This window comes from Larus michahellis, chromosome 4 (genome assembly GCF_964199755.1).
Source record: "Larus michahellis chromosome 4, bLarMic1.1, whole genome shotgun sequence".
Taxonomy (NCBI): domain Eukaryota; kingdom Metazoa; phylum Chordata; class Aves; order Charadriiformes; family Laridae; genus Larus; species Larus michahellis.
Genome location: NC_133899.1, coordinates 66889628 through 66908953, shown reverse-complemented (window position 1 = coordinate 66908953; position 19326 = coordinate 66889628). Strand labels below are relative to the sequence as shown.

Below are 19326 nucleotides of genomic sequence, written 5' to 3'. Positions count from 1 at the left end.
TCCTGCCCCTCCCTCCACCTCGCGCTGCGATTGGCTAGCTCGTCTCCTTCTCTTCGTTCCCGGTTCCATCTCTGCCAAGTGATTGGACAGCTTTCACCTTCTGGCTCCACCTCCCTCCGAACTGTATTCTTTGCGATTGGACAACCCCCTTCCCTCGCCTCTCTCCCCTCCCATTTGATTGGAATATGGGGCTCTCATTGGTCCCCGTCCCCCGGGCCCCGCCCCCTCCTCCTGGCCTCTGCCGCCGGCCTCGCACGCGCGCCGAGGCGTCGTTGCGGAGGTCGTCCCCGAGCGTGACGTCTCTGCCGGTGATTGGAGGAAGCGGCGGGTCGCGCTTCCGGTGCGGCGCGACGCGGCCGGGTGGGGGCGGCGGAGCGGGCGCAGCGCAGGGAGCGGCGCCGGAGAGGCACCGGCGGGATGGAGCGGCCCGAGCGGGCTGCGGCGGCGCTGGGTGCCCAGCCCCGCGCCAACGGCTGCAGCGGCGCTGCCCACGGCGCCCTCCGCAACGGCTACGTGCGTGGCCTGCCCGCGCCCGACACCCAGGTGTGCGCGGCGGGCGCCCTCCGCCGCCCGGGCGGGGCCGGGGGTGGCGGGGGGCTCCGCGGGCGGGCAGGGTGTGTGAGGCTGTCGTCGGTGCTCTCTTCCAGGCGAGCGCCGCCGCCTCGTCCCTGAGGGCGAGCCTCCCGCCCCGGGTGGGCTGGGGAGCCGGGGGAGCCTGCAGCCGCCCCACGGGCCGTCGCCTGCGGGCTCAGGGGAGCCGCCGTCTCCCGGAGTGTGGCTGTTGGGGAGTTAGGCAAAACTTGGCCGGTCGGCGGGGGTCGGGTTTGTGTCCCCCCGGCCCTCGGCGGGGGAAGGAGGGCAGCGCCGCGGTGCCAGGCCTGCCTCGGAGCGCTGCGCCGGAGCAGGGGGGGGGGGGGGGGGGGATGTCCTTTGCCAGGCTGGAAACTTTATGTGAAACGGCTGGACCCCAAGTCATTGCTGTAGCCTTACTGCAAGGCTTCGGTTGGCAGCAGAGCTTTACACTTCAACCTCACTATGTTATAGTATGTCTGTGCTTTAGAAGAAAATATTTTAGCAGTTCTTTACTGCTGTTCTGTTGTTACAGGTGTGATGCATGGGGCTATGGGTACAAGTAGCCTTGAGTAGGGACTTCCCTCTACAGAAGAGTTAAAGGTTGATGTAGCTCTTCCCATCTTGCTGTATTAACACCCTGTGGTGCGTGTGTGTATTTCTGCTTTCACACTTCCAGTTGTGTCTCTGCAAAACACTAAACTTTTGTGTTATTGAGTGAGGTACCTAATGGTTCTCATGAAGGCAATCCCAGCGGTACGGAATACGTCATGTTTCCTTGGACGTCTAAAGCTGCTCAAGGAAATCCTTCCTCCTTTGCCATCCTTCCTGTTGCTCCTTGGTTTCACTCCTGTGCTGCCCCTTCTGTTTTTCCAGCATAGGCTTGTGCAGTCACTGTGTGAACCAGATTGTGAACTGATGCAGGATAGAACTAAACTTTTTAGTTGTTGTTGCTCAGTTAACTTTAAGCCAGGACTCTTACTGTATTTCTTTCACTGGGTGGACGCTCACAGTCTTGCCCTGGCGCTTGGGAGGGGATAGCACAGTGCTGGGAGCGAACAAATGGAGGAGGAGAGTACAATACATTTGTTTGGCAGCAGTGTCAGCTTGTACTGTTTCAGGGAGCTATGGCATTGGTAGTCTTGCCTTGCAAATACCAAGCACTGCTGACTGTAAAACTGTAGGTGTAAATCTTTGCACTAAGACCAAGCGTAGTGGTGGTGAGTGTTCTTCTGTGACTGTTTTTCCCCCCCCTCTGTTTTTACAAGAAGAAGGTCTGAATACAGTTCTGCTTCAGAAGAACAGAGAAGTGGAGTAAGGAAGCATTTTCCTCAATGATTTTGTTCAGCTGTGTATCTGGAAAACATGGGGGATGCAGCATGTGAATGGAAAAACCATCAACGTCGAACGGAGGAAGCTTAAAAACCTTGCTGGTTTATGAGACATTCTATTCAGTTAGTATCTTGCATGTGATACCATGCTCAAATATGTCTTGGAAGCCTGAGGCGTTTGACATAACTATTTCTAAAGGGAGCAAGGCTCATTGCAGAAGTGGCCATGAGAAATGTTAGCAAAACGCCCAAGTGTAGCATAGCTGTCAGAGGATATAAGAAGAGTATAAGAAAGTTTCATATCTTTCTGGCAGCTGCTTGCTGGTCAAGCAGAGATTTATGATTAGGAACTTTGCGTTCTTTTCTCTATAATTTTATGTGGGACAGATTGCTAACTTTCAAAATGAGAGTCTAAATGTTAGAACGTGACTGGAAGAAGTGACTGTTCAGGGGTACAAGCCACATACAGCTTTCTCAAATAGCATCAATGGTGGATGCTTAGAGCTGCTAAAGATATGGTTGCTGATGTATCACAGATTTGGCTACTTGATTGGCCTTTTGGCTTTTGAGTTTTGGCTGTTGGGCCTTTACACAGGAGAAGGGATACATCTTAAGGCTTACCGTGTGTTGAATGTATTTGTGTGTGTATATATCTATACTATGTACGTACCACGTACAACGCTTGAGAATCTGCAAGTGAAGAGATCTGTGGAATGCAAAGTAATCAAGAACCAAAAAGGTTCTTACAAGGCTTACTCGCGAGAGTGGAATTCTTACTTACTAGAAAAAAACAGAAAAGTAAGGATGGGAGGGAGGGAAAAGGTGCTTTTGGGAGAAAGCCTATGTCGAGGACTTTGAGAGAAGAGGCAAGAAGAGATCTAGATAAAATGAATAATACTGATGGGAAGAAGAGCGGGAAGGAAAGCCTTTGGTATAAAGAAGTGTTGCAGTCGCTGGCAACTTATGTGGAAAGGCCTTGAGCTTCTGAGAGGGGAGCTTCGACACAGGGTAGTACATCACTCTGTCTTCCTGTAGGGCTTGATAGTGCAGGAAAGCTTTACCCATTTTTAACGATATGAAAAAAGGAGTCTGCCCCTACCTAGGACATCTCTGCCGTGGTTGCACAAGTAAGTTTTTGAGGGTTTTGGTTTGTTTGGTTTTGTTGTGTTTTTGTTCTTTTTAACTCTAAAAAAAAAAAAAAGTTTAGATTCAAGGGTATTATCCTTATGACATAGATTTCAGGCTTTCCTTACAACTCTCTCCACAGAGAGAGACTGGTGTTTAACATAGTGTGGGCTCTTTGCTGTTATTCCAGCATCAGCAGAAGTGGGTGAAATTGTTCACCTTAATTTTTAAATGGGTTGTATTACTTTGTGTCCTGCTGGGATCTGAACTGCTAATACTTCCCCTTGGTAAGAGGAGAGGGGAGTTTGCTGCCTACTAAGACTGTGCAGTAACTGACTTTGGCTACCTCGGAGATTACTCTCCTAGACACCGATGATATTTCATTAATCGTTTGAAGTTAGGGTTTCAGTTTATTAAAAAAACATTCTGTTGAAATACTAAGATAAATAACAGCTCTTTATTTGGCTTTGCTGGGAAGTCCTGTGTTCAAATGACTTCAATTCTGCTAACAGTTAATCTGTTTAGAGATTAGAATTCTATGAATGCAACAATCTTGCTATAGGCACCTTAATTAAAAGACGTTGAAGAACCATCTAGCAATTAAAAATCGTGGGATATTGGAGGAAAGTAAGTAGCTTATTTCTAATGGTGTACAGTTAAGGGAATGCATGGTTAGGAAGAATCTATGTAATCTATGGATGGGTTCAAAACTGATTTAATGCTTCGCTGTAATACTGCACTATGTAAGATGAAAGCCTGACATCTCAAAGGGGATTGTCATGATGTGAGGAACTGAACACAGCCAGGAGAAAGAAAGCAAATCTAAATAAAAGAACAGTGAACTTGCCTCTTCAAGTTGTGCATGATTCTGCTTTTTATGTCCTTCTGGTCTGTTGGAGAGAGTGTTAAGTGAGTTCAGTAGAAAAAAGGTATTTAGGATCTATCAAGATGCTTGTGGGAATAATACAGAGTGCAGGGAAAACTGCCTCTTCTTTCTGCAATGCAGTTTTAAACTGGAATTTATTTATCCATTGGAGTGTTTTGCTCTGAAGCAAAACGCTAATGGTTTTCTAATACTGCATCTGAAAAAAATTTTCTTGCTTAAAATAAGGAGATTGGGATATATTTAATGGGACAAGGTGCCCTTATTTTCCATGATAAGTTATTGGAATCTACCTATTATTGTGAACACATTTTTGGTAATGTGGTTTTTTGGACTCTTTAATTGAGCTTCTCACCTTAGAATGGTTCTGTTAGGCTTCTAGAAATTGAAGAAGAAATAATCTGAAACCAAAAAAATAATGGTAATATGGGTTTTAGATACAAAGTTCTTAATTGTTATGCATGCTATCTCCAAGTCACTTAGAAGCTGGAATGATATAAACAAATTTTAATTTCCCTGATGTTTCTAGAAGGCCTTCAAGTGCCATACTAGGGCAATCTCCAGATAGCGTATTCATACATCGTTTTGTAAACAAGTTCTCATACTGCTTCCTCAGGAAGACAAGGAATAGTTTGGTTGAAGAGAGTGGGAGAACTGTGGGGTTTGCATTCCTTTAAAATTGTCACAAGTCCTGAATTCTTACAGCTATTAAAATGGACAGCGAGATTATCTTTTTTTTTTCCCCCTCTGAAAGCTTTGGTCTGTACATGTTAAAAACAGCTTGTGTGGTCCTGTGATTTGTGTTTTTTTTTTTTTTTTTTTTAGAGAGAGCAGTCATACTGCTTGTAGGCTTATTTCTTGAGATGCCTCAGAGTGCAGGGGAATGATGTCTTCACCTTAATTTTATAGGTATTTTTGCTGGATTTCAGGTTAGTGTAATTTCCCTGGGAGAGCATGCTTATGAAGGTGACTGCAACAAATACTGCAAGTTTTTCTTGTTACAGTGAGTTAGTGGTGGCAGCGTTGTGAATAAACCCTTGTTTCAGATGAAGGTTAGGATACGATGAAGATGTGTAAAAGGGAATTTGAGTACAGAATTGTGGTGGCTTTTTCACATCAGCGCACAAATTTAAAATGCAAGTGTTTCTGATAAAGAGGAAAAAAAAAAATGATCTTAGAACTAAATTTCATTAACCTATTCACTAGGAAGTGATTGTTCCCCCTTACTGAGTGTTTGTGAGACTGCGTCTTCAGTACTGTATCCAGTTTTGAGCTCCCCAGAAAGATGCTGACAGCGCCATGTGAATTTGTGAATCCAGTGGAGGGCCCCCAAGAAGCAGAAGAGGCTGGACCATGAGAGCTGGGTTTGCTCAGCCTCAGAGGAGAAGGCTCAGCAAGCTGGCTGGAAGATGGAGCCAGACTCTTGGAAGTGTCAATAGGATGAGAGGCAACAGATATAATTTGGAAGAATGGGAAATTTTGATTACGTATATGGAAAGTAATTTTTCCATGAGGGTAGTAAAATACTGGAAGAAGTTGCCCAGAGAGGTTGTGAGATCTCCATCCTTGGAGATGTTCAAGACTAGATTGGACATAGCCCTTGGCAAACTGCTGTGATTAGACATGCTTTGTGCTGGGGGTTGGACACGATGACCACTGGAAGTCCCTTCCAACCTTGTTTATTCCATGGTTACAGAGATAAAGTCATGGATTGCAGGAGGGTTTGCCCAGGCTTAGACATTAGCATTTAATCCTTGAACCCCTCTAAAAATGTGTGCCTTAGGGCTTGTAGCATGCTCTCTGAGGAAACATCAGACCTGAGGAAAGAAATATTACTTTCTGCCTCTTGCTTGGCTTTTTGATTGACTAATGTAAAACTGAAATGAATAGAAAATTGGCTGGCCTAGAAAAGACTGTGATCTCCTTCAGATGTTTTAATTGACAAAACTCAATTTCTGAAAAAAGTGTACTTTTGCATGAGGTTACTTTTCTAATACCAAATTTAATTATAAAAGACTATAAACCTTTGTGGAAGGAATAGCTACCCAACATGTTATCTGGCTAAATGAATATTTGAGGCCATCGTATTAAATTAGTAGATGCAGCACTTGTACTTGTTGAGAATTTGTGTATCTGTACTGGTACGAAAACAAACTCCTGTGGTAGCTGTTGATGTGACTGGCTTCTCTTAGATTTGAATATGTGCTACTGAGAAGTCAGTTTGGATAAAGTGTTAAAATCTTTCAATTGCATTTGGACTGCCATTTCAGATTTAGATGGTGATAAACCTTAAATGCTATAATAAATTTTTATAGATAAGTGCAAGTTTATTTTTTGTTATTGTAACTAATTGAGCAATGTGTCATGTTATATTTTCCTGTCTTAATCGTACAGCAGAAATGTTGTTTTCCTGAATGTCATACTTTCAATTTATTGGAGAAAAAGCTTTATCTTAATTATCTGTTGACTTCAGTTTCTCTGGGAGGAACATAAAACATCAGCCCAGCTTCAATGAGGTTTCCAATTTTTTTTTTTGCCTTCATTAAGGAATCACTCCTAGAAAAAAAAACCCTTTCTTAATTGAAAAGTATAGTCAAGATGAATACTTACAGTTGAGAAAGAAGGAGCTATACATTTAGGAAGTAATGGGGTTTAATGTCTGTAAAAAAATAAGTGAGAGTGAATTCTAAAGTACATCAGGAATGCTTTCAGAGGTATCTGAGAGCCTAGAGATGGCTTGGTAGTGAACTGCTACAGACCTGTGCAGTCTTTGGAGATCTTTATTGTAAAATACATTTAGTAATTAAGTGTGCAGTTAAGGGGTTCTCTGTCAAAATGCTAAATCTACTTAAAATCTACTGAAGATACTAGATAAAGTAACATATTAAGTTTAATGTAAACCATCAGGAAAAAAGTGTCTTCTCAGTAGGATTCAAATTGTCATCCATGTATAGCAAGCAAAAACCACCAAACTTATTGGCGTCATTCACTTGCTAAAAAAAACCCCAAAACAAACCAAAACCCCAAATAACACTTAAAGGTTATGAAGGTTTATACTGTTTGTGTAAATGCGGCAAGTGCATCTTACCAGAGGAATGCCAGATTTGTTGGGAGTAACTAGTTTCAACTCAAAATATTTTATAATACCTGCTGACAAGAACAAATACTTAATTAGGAATACACTCAAATGTTTATAAAAGCTTGTTTTGTAAAGCAAGTTTCCCTCCTGTGATACTTTTTTTTTTTTGAAAGCTTAAAATGTGATTCAAATCAGTTCATTCTGATTTCTGTTAGTAAGCACTTGGTCTTTTTACCCATACAACAGTCTGAGATCTGAAGTCTAATAACAAAGCAGTGCAAGGAAAAGGGCTGGAGGTGACAGTAAAATTACCAGAGAATACGGCTTGGATCAGCTGCCTGTGTGGAATTCTCACTTAGTGCTGTAGTTTCCGTAGTGCTGACTCCCTTCATCCTTTATAATAAACGTGACGGCTTTTGAGAGTGGAGGCACATCTTGGAAGAGAGTTGCATCCCATATCTCTCGGTTTTATTCCATGTAGTTGGTAGGAATCTGACAAAAAAGCAAGCAATTCATGGAAGTGGCCTTGCATGTTGTTTCTTAAAAAAAAAAAAAATAAATAAATTACAAAGCTGCTAGTAAAATTTCTGTACTATGTGTGGTATGTGGCAATGAGAAGCTACTAAATTTTAATAAGAATTTAGCGGAGTTGTGTTCCAGCATAAGTAATCCTTTTAAGGTGTTTACATAAAGTCTGCCAGGTTCATCTGACTCTGTTCTTCCTGGCAGCGTGAAATGAAACAGCCTCTTTAATACAGAGCGTTAGGGTTTTCCTGGGGTAGGAGCGTAACCAGTTGTTGTGTACTTCGCTCTTACTATGTGTGCTGCATCTTGTCCTTGTAGCATCTTCTCTCCTGCCTTGCAAGGTGTGTACCCGGATTCCTGTGATAAGTCCTGGGGGTTGTCCACAGTAGTGTCTGCAAATGTGTTTGAGCACGCCTTTTGTCTTCTTATAAGACTTCTTCTTCCCTAATGGTTTTGAAAGTTAAGCGTGGTACCGTTGGAGAGTTTGGCTTCTTCTGCACTCCTTTGCATCTACCGATTTCTACCATGCTGACTTTGTTTAGGGTGAGTTCTTATCCAAGTTGTCTGCTGACACAGATATAGCGAATATACTAAAACCCCTTTTTCCTATTGGTTTTGAGAAATAAATTTGTAATGAATAGAATGTAAAGTTCAGAATAATGCCAGTCTCATATGTGCCCTGTTTCGGGTGCTGACAGTGAAAGCATAATTAACACTAAAATATGTATCTGCTGGTTTCACTTTACCTTCTTTGTAAATCCGTGACAGGGCGAGCTATGGTGGTCCTTTTCTGAAGATCCTACTGTCCAAATTTAGAAAAGGGAAAATGGTGAAGGGTACTAGTAAAAGCAATTTTACTGCTAACTGCTGTTTATGAATAGCAATTTTTTTTGGTGCTCTGATAAAGGAGTTACCTTCACATCTAGTAGGGTAGTGGAGATTGTAATCAATAAAGCACGCAATTGGATGTATTCTAGTGTGAATTTATGCCCAATGGGTGGCTTAAATGGGAACTATTTCTCTGTAGATTACACTATTCTGTCCCTAATGCAGGATGACCAGTAATCATACTAAGGTAACTGCAAAAGGGGTATTTTGTGAGTTGTTTTCCATATATGTTGTTAAAGAATTTGAATAACTTGGGATAGGCAGAAACACCTTTTCTGTCTGTGGAGCTGGTGTCTTGTTGGTACTTGATGGTACTTGACCTTAAGGCATTGCAAGATCTGGTGTTTGCTGGAGGCCAACATGGTCTTTAAAGCATAACTGTGGAATGGATGGGTAAAAGCATCAGGTTGTGTGTGCTTATGCTGCACGTGTGTACATCCACAATCCCATCCTCTGCCTGTACTAGGCATGCCATCATGCTGCTCATAATGATTCTAATTTGCTGGATGAATTAAATCTGAAGTCAGTTTTGTAATGTAACATCTTGTAAACTGGAACTGTTTGTTACCAGGTTGGGGAGATGATTATAGTCAGATGCCCTGATGCATTCTGCATAGACCAGTGCAGAACCAATCTTTCTGGCTGTAGCTGTGTGATGCTACTCAGTAACTGTTACGATACTGGTTTATGTGATTTGTTTCCCCAGCAGCCTGGCCCGACACAGGCACTACCTGTGGCTAATTGAGAATGCCATCTCTTGGTTGCCTTCTGTAACCATTTGGGTGGTGCTCTCTGATTTTTCTCCTGCAGTTGAGTTTCTTAATGTGATGGTGCTCTTCTGTGTACACGCAGTCCGGGTAGTACAGAAAAGAGAGATGTAGGTGACCATACATTGGCTTTTTTGAACCACACGTTTTGGTGAACTCTGACTTTTCTTTGTAGTCTCCACTTAGATATGCAGTATATTCTAGTTCAAAGGTCGTGGCTCACTTTTTTTATGGCTTCAACAAGTCTTATGATAGCAGTCTTAATCTTGCATGCTTTTTTTCCCTCCCCCAGAAAAGGAAATTAATCACTAAGCACACCCACCTTCTTTGTTGGTCTCTGGAACTGAACTTGCTGCTCTTCGGCAGCGGGCTTGGAGTTTGCAGCATGTGAGCCTTCATTGGAAGGCTAACGTGCAGATTCATAAGGCATTCTTGAAAAAAATGAGTAGGCTTGTGTCTAAAATGTGGCTATGAATGTCTCTTCTATAGGCAATTCTAGAGTGTATTTATAGTCATAGTATGCTTCATGAAAAGTCTGTGGAATTGCATTCAAAATATTTCTTTTAATGTTTAATTCAGATAGGATGGCATAGAAGTTTTTCAGGTTATGTGGTAGCTGAAATGAGAGTATAAGGATGTATAAGCACACTGGTAGAAGAACACTGGGAGATGAAATTGATTTGAGTATGTGTTGGATCAATACAGGTATTTCCAAAAGGGCCTTTCTCAGTGAAATGTTGCTTTTGACCAGGTGGAATAACTTGTTTAGTTTTAGCATTTGTTACAAGCAGAGACACCTCTCAAGACCTGGAAAAAATTGGTATGCTTTTATTCTGATTAAAATTGTCTATAGATTTGGGTTTGTTGGTTGGGGTTTTTTTCAGTAGCTATTTTTTAGTATTAAGTAACCTCAGATCTGTACTTCTAGGATGTAGCCTTTCATCTCTTCCAGGTGAACTTCCAGTTACCTGGGAAAGACATTAAAAGCTTTGATGTGATCTCTGTTAGATGCTTGATAATTTGCAAAATAGTCACTACCAGTTTTCTGTCTGCTTACCCAGAAATCAGCTACTACTAGACAGTGACAGGTATGTCATGTCCCTGCTCCTGAATAGCTGGTCTTCGCAGCCTGGTCTGTCAGCATGAGGACACAAAATTCAACTTTAATTCATCAGACTGTGAAATTGTAGTAATTGGAGCTCTAGTGCATGATCTTTCTCAGATCTGGATGCAATAAAATTCTATGGATTCATGAATTGGAGCCATAGTGATACAGTTAAGCAATCTTGAGAGTAATAGAGAAGAGAAAGCTTTCATGACTTTTCCTCTGCAGCGTTGGCTCAGCGAGTCTGTTGCTTGTGCTGGTGCCCCTCCTCTCTCCCCAACAGCTGCTGGCTCTTGTTTGCTGAGATCTATCAAATGAGTTTGTGGAGCAATGCCGTAAAGATTATTGTGGTCTAATAAATAACCTTCTGCAAGCCATTATATTTCCAGCCTGGATCAGATTGGTGTTGGAAGGATGCCATGCTGAAAGTCAGATTGGCCTTAGTTGTGCAGGCCAGAGGGCGATGCAGATGGTTCGGAGTGGGGGTGAGTGGGGCAGGGGCAGTTCCTTTGGCTGACACTGTTCCTGAAGAAAACAGTATATGAACCTGTCGCCTTTGCTAAAGATTTAAATTGCCATCATCTGAGCTGCAGTGTGGTAAGCAATGGTTCTTGCACCTGTTCTAAAGCACGGTAATTTTCTGACTTAAGCTGCCACTGTATGCAGTATGTTTTTAAAACCACTTCAGTATTAAAGCCTCAAAGTGCTGCAAGCTAGTTACCTGCAGCTGGGGTAAGCGCTGCTGCTGAAGTCCCTTCTGTGTCTTTGATGTTTTGTTTCCGCACTTGCACCAATTCTGAAGTCCCTACAACTATGGTGACCAAATCGCGTAATTGTTCTGGTTGAAACTTTGTTTTGCTCTGCGGCTATCTGGATGTCTGTGTGAGCAAAAGAGGAGAGGTAGAAATGAGTATCAGGAGGAAGGTGGTGGTGCAGTTTATACCCAGTAACTGCATAGCTATAGCATAACTGTGTCCTAAGAGCAGACCCATGCTTCTGAAAAATTACATTCAAGATATTAATACCAGGCTTGAAATACAGACTTGTTCCAGCATCTGAGATGAGCAGGTGTCACTGTCCAAATAATGCAGTGTCTGGGGAGCCCAGCAAGTATGTGTGCTTCTACTGATCCATCAGTTGTTACAGAGATCAGCACAGCTCTGGCTTCCTTTCCCATATGATAGTATGAGTGCCATAGGTGAATAACTGGTTTTATTCTGTCTGCTGGCCCCCACCCCTCATTAATTATTTGCCGTTGTCCTTTTTTCATGTATTTAGGATCAACTTTTTTTCTAGGTGTTGATATTTCTTTGCTTAGAATATTCTAAAAATAAATTTCTCATTATATCTGGTTACAAATTGCAATTTGAATACAGTCTGGAGAAATTCGAGCAACATCATAGATAAATCCTTGTCCTAGCCCTCTTTTCAGTGCGGTGGTGTTATTAAAAAAGGCATTTATTCAAATGTATTGTCTTGGTTTCCTTCTTGTCTTCTAGCTGCCTTCGTGCACGTGTGGCAACATCCTTCATAATATATTTGGATACTAGAGAGTTACAGAACTGTATGCCAATCTTAATCTATTAGGTTGCCTAAGAGGTTGTAATCTTCCTAAATGTAGGAGTACTGGCAAAAATAAATCTATTCTGCAAGAAGTAAGACTTGTCACCTCTGATGCTACAGAAAGGGGATTTGTGTCTTGGAGAGTATTCTTTCACACATAGCTATTCCATTATAGGGTACCTATTCTGTAATTTTTAGGAATATAGATAGCAATTTGCATCTAATGGCTGGGATTCTATGTTTTGAGATCTGATCTTTAACGTATGTCTTTGAACAAGTAGTCTAGTTAAAACCATGATGTTCCACACACCCGCCCCTCCCCCAGTGTTATCTTGAGCCCTTGCCTCCTAGCTATGAAGTTTTTCTGTAACAGTCACAAATACTATGTAGTATTTCAGTAATCATACTTGAAATGGACGTGCACATGTATTATATAACTAGTCAAGCTCTTATCTTCAGGAGATGGTATGTAAGCAGCAAGGGGACTTTCAGTGTGGATTTTATGCAGAAAGCCTTGCTTTGTTCTGTGTGCTGACATATATGCAATGTTGAGGCTGTGTATACAATGACTTTTTTGTCTGTAGTGTCATGTCCACCTCATGGATGAGTACAGTGTTTACATCAGCATCTTTAGGCTAACGGCTGTGGAGACACATAAATTATGCTTGTTTTGTTACAGTAATGCAGGCTTCCAAAGTTCAGTCTGTTTTGATATTTTCCAGTTACTTTTTGAGTTATTATAATCCTGAGAATACATTGTTCAGTTTAATAAAACTATTCTATTTTATTTTTCCATGTAGTGAGCCTAGGAAGACTCACTGTGCTGTTATGTGTGCCTACCTCGTTCTTGGTGAAGGGGGAAGGCAGTTTTTTCATTTTGGTTGGTCTGGGTGTAAGCAATGCTCTCTATGTAGCTTCACAAGCTAAAGAACTTTAATGAGATGTTAGAATAAACTGCACTAAATGGGTAACTGTGACTTTGGTTATATTGACAACTTACTTAGCAACCTCATATATGGAGACTGACAGTATTTGTTGGTAGTGGCTGAACCTAGCTGGAAGTACTTTGAGCTGGGCAGGGGGGCTGCAGAGTTCGTAGCTGATCAGAGGACCAGGGACTACTCTGAAATGCGTATCTTGAATTAATATCTCACAACTGCCTCTATTTAAATTTTTATTATAGATAAATCACATTGTGCACAATGGAGGATTATACAAAAGGCCTTTCAATGAAGATTTTGAAGAAACACCGATGCTGGTTGCTGTGCTGACCTACGTAGGCTATGGTGTTCTCACTCTCTTTGGATATCTGCGAGATTTCATGCGGCAGTGGAAGATTGAGAAGTGTCAAAATGCAACAGAAAGAGAAGAACAAAAGGTAACCACTGGGAAATGATTGTCAGTGGGAAATGATGTGGCTGAGGCTATAGCTTGAGCATTTCTTTGGGGATCGGTGCTGTTCAAGGTTTTCTGCTGTTTTCCTTGTCTTCTGAATGCCCCAAATATTATGCTAGTACTCCTGTGTCGTTAAACAAAATAATATTTCTTTTAGCTGTTTGTTGTTTGTTTTTTTTTTCTGTTTTGGTGGAGCAGTTCCCTCATCTGGTTCACTGCAAAGCTGCATCAACAGTTATATCAACATGCTAAGAGATGCCCCAGCTGCAGAAACAAGGGTTTGTGGGAGAGAGACTGCATATGCCAGCATCAGCAGCTAAAGAAATAGAATCATAGAATCATAGAATCATAGGGTTGGAAGGGACCTCTGGAGATCATCTAGTCCAACCCCCCTGCCAGAGCAGGGTCACCTAGAGCAGGTTACACAGGAACATGTCCAGGCGGGTTTTGAATGTCTCCAGAGTTGGAGACTCCACCACCTCTCTGGGCAGCCTGTTCCAGTGCTCTGTCACCCTCAGGGTAAAGAAGTTCCTCCTCATGTTTAGGTGGAACTTCCTATGTTCAAGTTTGTGCCCATTGCCTCTTGTCCTGTCCCCGGGCACCACTGAAAAGAGCCTGGCCCCATCCTCCTGACACCCACCCTTTAAGTATTTATAAGCGTTGATAAGGTCACCCCTCAGCCGTCTTTTTTCCAGACTGAAGAGACCCAAATCCCTCAGCCTTTCCTCATAAGAGAGGTGTTCCAGTCCCCCAATCATCTTTGTAGCCCTCTGCTGCACCCTCTCCAGCAGTTCCCTGTCCCTCTTGAACCGGGGAGCCCAGAACTGGACACAGTACTCCAGGTGCGGCCTCACCAAGGCAGAGTAGAGGGGTAGGATGACCTCCCTCGACCTGCTGGCCACACTCTTCTTGATGCAGCCCAGGATGCCATTGGCCTTCTTGGCCACAAGGGCACATTGCTGACTCATGGTCAGCCTGTTGTCCACCAGGACTCCCAGGTCTCTTTCAGCTGAGCTGCTCTCCAGCAGGTCTGCCCCTAACCTGTACTGGTGCATGGGGTTGTTCCTTCCCAGGTGCAGCACCCTACTCATATACTTATACTTATACCTATACCTACCAAATACTTATCAAATGATCTGGTGTGAGTTTGACAGCAGTGGGAGGCTTTCTGATGCTGCTCTGGTGGCTGTGTTTTGACTTGGAAGCTATTAATTCTCTTTAGTTGTGCGGTTCCAAATAAAAGCTTGTGGATGAGAACCAGAGCACAAGCTGGATGACTTTAAATTCATCTGGAGTCCAGAACACTAGCAGGTTAGCTGGTGAGTAATCTGAGGTACTGAATCCTGACTCACTGATAGCAATTAAAAAGAATTAATTCATAATAAAACCTATTCACAAAAGCTTCTGTTACCAGGTGAAAAGTTTTGCCTGCTTCAGCAATTGGTCTGGAATAGGTAATCCTAATTTTGAGTAGCTCTGAAATATTTTTAGAGGACTTTATTCCCCACAGAAATTAATTACTGTTAAGAAAGCTACTGTTTAAACTTGCAGCTCACAAGCTATTTCCTGCTAACTCTTAGTGTGAGCCCTCTTAGCATAGCGTGAATACCAGTGAGCTTTGCTCCAAAGGTGGAGTAAGTTGGCTTACTCTGGCTCCCCAAAGCAGGTGAGGAAAATAGAACCCTGGTCAGCAAATCTGGCTTATAAAATGTTAAGGGAATTTGTTTTTCAGTTGCTGTTTTCTGGTTCTCTGTGCAGCCACGCAAGCAGGTGGCTGGCAGAAAATAGGAGGGGCAGGAAGGACATCTCGCTAATGCAAACAAATAATGAAGAGTGGGAGAGAGGAATAAAAAAAAGGAATGCTTCTTTGGAGGCTTTTTTTGGAGGGAACACTGGGGTAAAGTGTGTGTCATTTTACAGTAGATTAGCTAAAATGCAGTGAACTAACCAATACCTAAAATTACTTCACAGTAGCTTCTTTGTGTGAGTGTTGTGAGGTAGAATTAAACTGATTCATAGTAAGGCACTTAATTCCAAAGCAGAAACATCCTCATAGGAGTTTAATGAGGAATAGGTATTTCATATTAGTTAAAAGTACAGGAGTTTAAATTTACACTATTTCCAAAACTGACTTCTGGAATCTGGAAATAAAAATCTTGGATCCCTTTTAACAGTTACAATATCCCAGCAAGGATTGCTGGCTAAATCTCAACTTGAAATTTGATGTGTTCATTTGTGTCATTTGAGCTACTCTGGTTTATGTCACCTGAGAACGTGACACCCTTGTATTTCAGAAGTTGATACAGAAGAGAACAGTTGCAGAAATCTACCAGGTCATTAGAATTAAGGTTTAAATGTTGGTCTGTACTCAATGGTACTTGAGGATTATAAAGAGGTAACTGAAGTGTTGGTGCAGTTACTCTGTACTATGTAGTTGTTATTTCTGTTGCGCAGGTTTTATGAAACGCTTGTTCTGTTACCAGTATGTAAGGTGCAAAACTGCTTACAGTAGTCCTTTTCTGTGAGAGCAGCCATGACTCTTACATGAGAATGTACAAAAGGAAGACCTCGGGCAGTGAGTCTTAATTCGGGAATACATTATTGATACTAGGCTCTCTGTAAAGATTGCCACAGCAGATGTTGAAGCACAGAGTTTGCTAGCTGATTATCTTAGTTCTAAAAAATTTAACCTTTAGGGTTTTTTTATAAATTAACTTAACGTTGCATCTTACCCTGAAAGACCTTTGCTTAACAATTATACCTGCTGGACAGATGACTTGAAACCCTTTGAGTCTGTGTGTTGGTCGTGGCTTGCAGGGAAGAGGTGTGTGTTTTCTGGTTTTGTTTTGTACGTGTCTGTGGATGGAGCTAGTAAGAAGTGCCAGTGAATATTGCGTAAGAATGAAAAATAGGAAATCCTGTTTAAAAATACGTTGGTGTTGAAGAAATCTCAGCCTAGCGTACTTCCCCAAATCATGTTTCTAGTGCTTAGGTTCGAATAGCTGTTTCCGATACCAGGCAAAAAAGGCATCACGTGAGGTCTAGAACATACAGTACTTACCCTCACACTCTGCTGCTTTAAGCTTTGTTTGCCTGCAAATGAATTGATGAGAGCATGTCACAGCGTATCTAGTGTGGGAGCCAGGTTTTATTTTGGTGTGCAGGGGGGGACGGTGGTGCTCAATGGTTTGTTTTGAAACAGTTTCTCAGGATTTTCAAATATATTAATCTCTCAAGCTGCTGGCTGACAGCCCCATCATCTTTTGTTAAGGGAATGCAGATATTAGTGCGCAGAAAAGGCTTGAAACTCGTGCTTTTTTTTTTATTAATACATGCAAATCACAGGAATCCTGGGGTTACCCTGGGGTAGTCTCTGGCAGACTTGTGACCTCTGTGTTGAAAGTAATGTTTATATTACTTAAATTCTGAAGAGGCAGCTTGATGATTCTGATTTTCTTAAGTATCAAGCAAAAGGGTTAGCTTTAGCTTTTTGAAATAGTTCATAATTGCTTAGATGAAAAGCTGGAAGAAAGGCAGTGTGGGGGGGGGGGTAGCTGTGTAGCTGAACATGGTGTGATGACCTGCTCTGTGAGCAAAACAAAATTATGGAGTGTGAGGAAGTATTTCATAAAGGGCTGAATGAAATTGACCTGAAAGTTGTGGAATTGAAGCATGTGGATTTTCTGTGGTGTGTTTCTGAAGGTGATCACAGTTAAAAGCATAACATAAACTCGGGTCCAAAATGTAGTATTAAAAATAAACACCAAAAAAGCCACCTTTCAGGTTTTTTTTTTTTTTTTTATTTTGGAGGGCAATTTATTGACAAATCCTTCCTTAAATTGTTGCTTAGTATTGTAATCTTAGTCTGTGCATCAGAACTAGAATCCAAAAGTGACCAAACTAATATAAATAGCAGGCTTTCCCACAAGTCTATATTGGGACTGTCTCTGAGGGTGGGGAAATTCCTTGGTATTTATTAGAGCCTTGCATTGAAATTAATGATTCCAGGAAAACCTAATGCTCACAGTTGGAACACAAAAGGGTGAAAAGGGACAGGCTTTGCTAGTACTGATTTCCAGGAAATAGGCTGATGGGTTTTGGCTTTGTTTAAAATATATCCAAATGGGCTTTTCCTGGAAACCAGTCTTGTGTAGCACATCCTCTCTGAAGCGTTATCAGTCTGTTTTAGGCAAGTGGCAAGATTAACAATTCTTGATTACTCTGTAATCAATTTATGCATACCCAATTTAATGTAATGTCCGCTTACATAATGTATTTAAATCTGCAAAATGTAGGATTTTATAGGCAGGATGAAAATCACTTCTTCCTTTCTTCTGGTCTGATTTGCCTGTTGATTACCTTGTACATTTTGTGGATGGGAGCAACTGTGCAAATGGGTACGATAACTCTCTAACATACCTCTTCATGCTCAATACCTTGCCCAGTTAGAACACTTTTCTAGCATCTGGGGTTTTCAAACACTTGTTCACAGGAATCCAGCTGTAGGAGTATCTCAGGGGCAGTAAACTGGAGTCTTTTGCTCAATGTTGTCTTAGCATCTGTATTAGCTTATCAGCTTGATGGTATAAAGGCTACCCACAGTTATTGCTCCACTTTTTCTTGACTCACATAGCAGTGAGATGGAACTTGTCTTTCTGCTTCCTTTTAGAAGCCTGAAATTTGCTGCAATTGTCTACTTGATTTCCATTCAGAGTCAGTTTTGTATTATCAGGGAATGCGTTATGTGAATTGCAGATAAGCCCAGCTGGTGCTTATGGCACCATTTGTTAGCTTAGGTGCAATGCTGTGAAAACTTGGCTCTAAAAGCAGCATAATCGCTGCATTTGCATGTCACCGTGCCCCAAGCTAATGGTTACAAAGCTCTCATTATGACCTTCACTTGTTGTAGTATTAATTTACAGTATGATGAAATCTTGGATTCCCAAATCACCTATGCTAAGGTGCTGCACCCCAAGGGAGAATTTTATTCTTCCTTTGTTTCAGTCTTCCTTGAAATTGCTATGTCTTCCAGGCTTCTGGGAGACCACTAGTACCTAGCTTTCTTCGTCAGGCATCGCCTTACTAATAGGGGATGTGTTCTAGGCTTAAATTGACAGAAATGAAGCTGGTTACGATTTCTTAGCTCCATGTTGATATGAATTCAAATGAAGGAATATGCTGCTTTTGCTCTCTCCTTTGTATAACCTTTGCGGCTGTTTGACTGTGCTTACGCTGAAGATTGCTCAAAGAATCAGTTCACTCCTAGAATATTTTTCCTCCAAATGAAGCTGTTACATCTCGGGCTGGTATTCTTAGGGTCTGTTACGGCTAGAAAGAGTGTTGGATCTGAAATGGGATGAGAACTTGATGAAAAAATAACAATAAGGTCTGAAGGCCATTTAAAGGTGACAGTGATTGCTTTCAGCAGTAGGACACTGTTGCAGCGCAGCACTGTGGCTGCGTGTGTCAAAAACTAGAAATAGTAAGGATTGATAGATTTCGTCCCCCTTCCCTCCCCAAATGTTGTTTTTTTTCTCTTGGTTCAAAAATTGAAAAATATAATTTCCATGGGGAATTCAAGTGGTCTTTTTGGTGTACTGTCTTTTCCACTCTCCATTTGAAATGTTACACTGTAGAAAGATCGGTGTGGGTGTGCGTGTAGGAGGCCACACCAAACAAACAAAAAACCAACCCCTAAACCAACAAGACAAACCATCTGGTCCTGTATGCTGGCTCCAAAAGAGGACTATCAAACTCCAAAAGTCAGTACCAGTTTCTAAAGGTACCATATCCCTACCATTTCTCTTTGTGTTCTCAAGATGCATGGGTAATTAGAACCTCTTGGTGGGGTTAGGATTACTGAGGAAATAGACAATCCACTTTTGATTTATGTCAGTTACGCTTCCTCCCTGTCCCGTTTCAAGGAAGCTTCTCATAAGAGCTAGCTGAGGGTGGTTTATTGCTGGGGGGGATGGACAACAAAGAGCCTGGCATTAAGCTGATGCCTCTCTTAGAAGCCTTTGCTATAATCTTACAGCTTGGTACCCCCAAAATCTAAGACTAGCGTTCTGTATTAGACCTTAATTCCATTACCC

The 19326-nt window shown here is 41.9% G+C and overlaps 1 protein-coding gene across 1 annotated transcript in view; it reads left to right on the top strand.

Moving 5' to 3' along the window:
• Positions 1-329: 329 nt before the first annotated feature.
• Positions 330-19326, top strand: part of SPTLC2 (serine palmitoyltransferase long chain base subunit 2) — a 75481-nt gene continuing 56484 nt past the window's right edge. Inside the window, exons 1-2 of the mRNA XM_074585385.1 lie at positions 330-543; positions 13020-13214. Coding sequence (XP_074441486.1) covers positions 418-543; positions 13020-13214 — 321 coding nt within the window. The 5' untranslated portion in view covers positions 330-417. The remainder of the gene's footprint in view (positions 544-13019; positions 13215-19326) is intronic.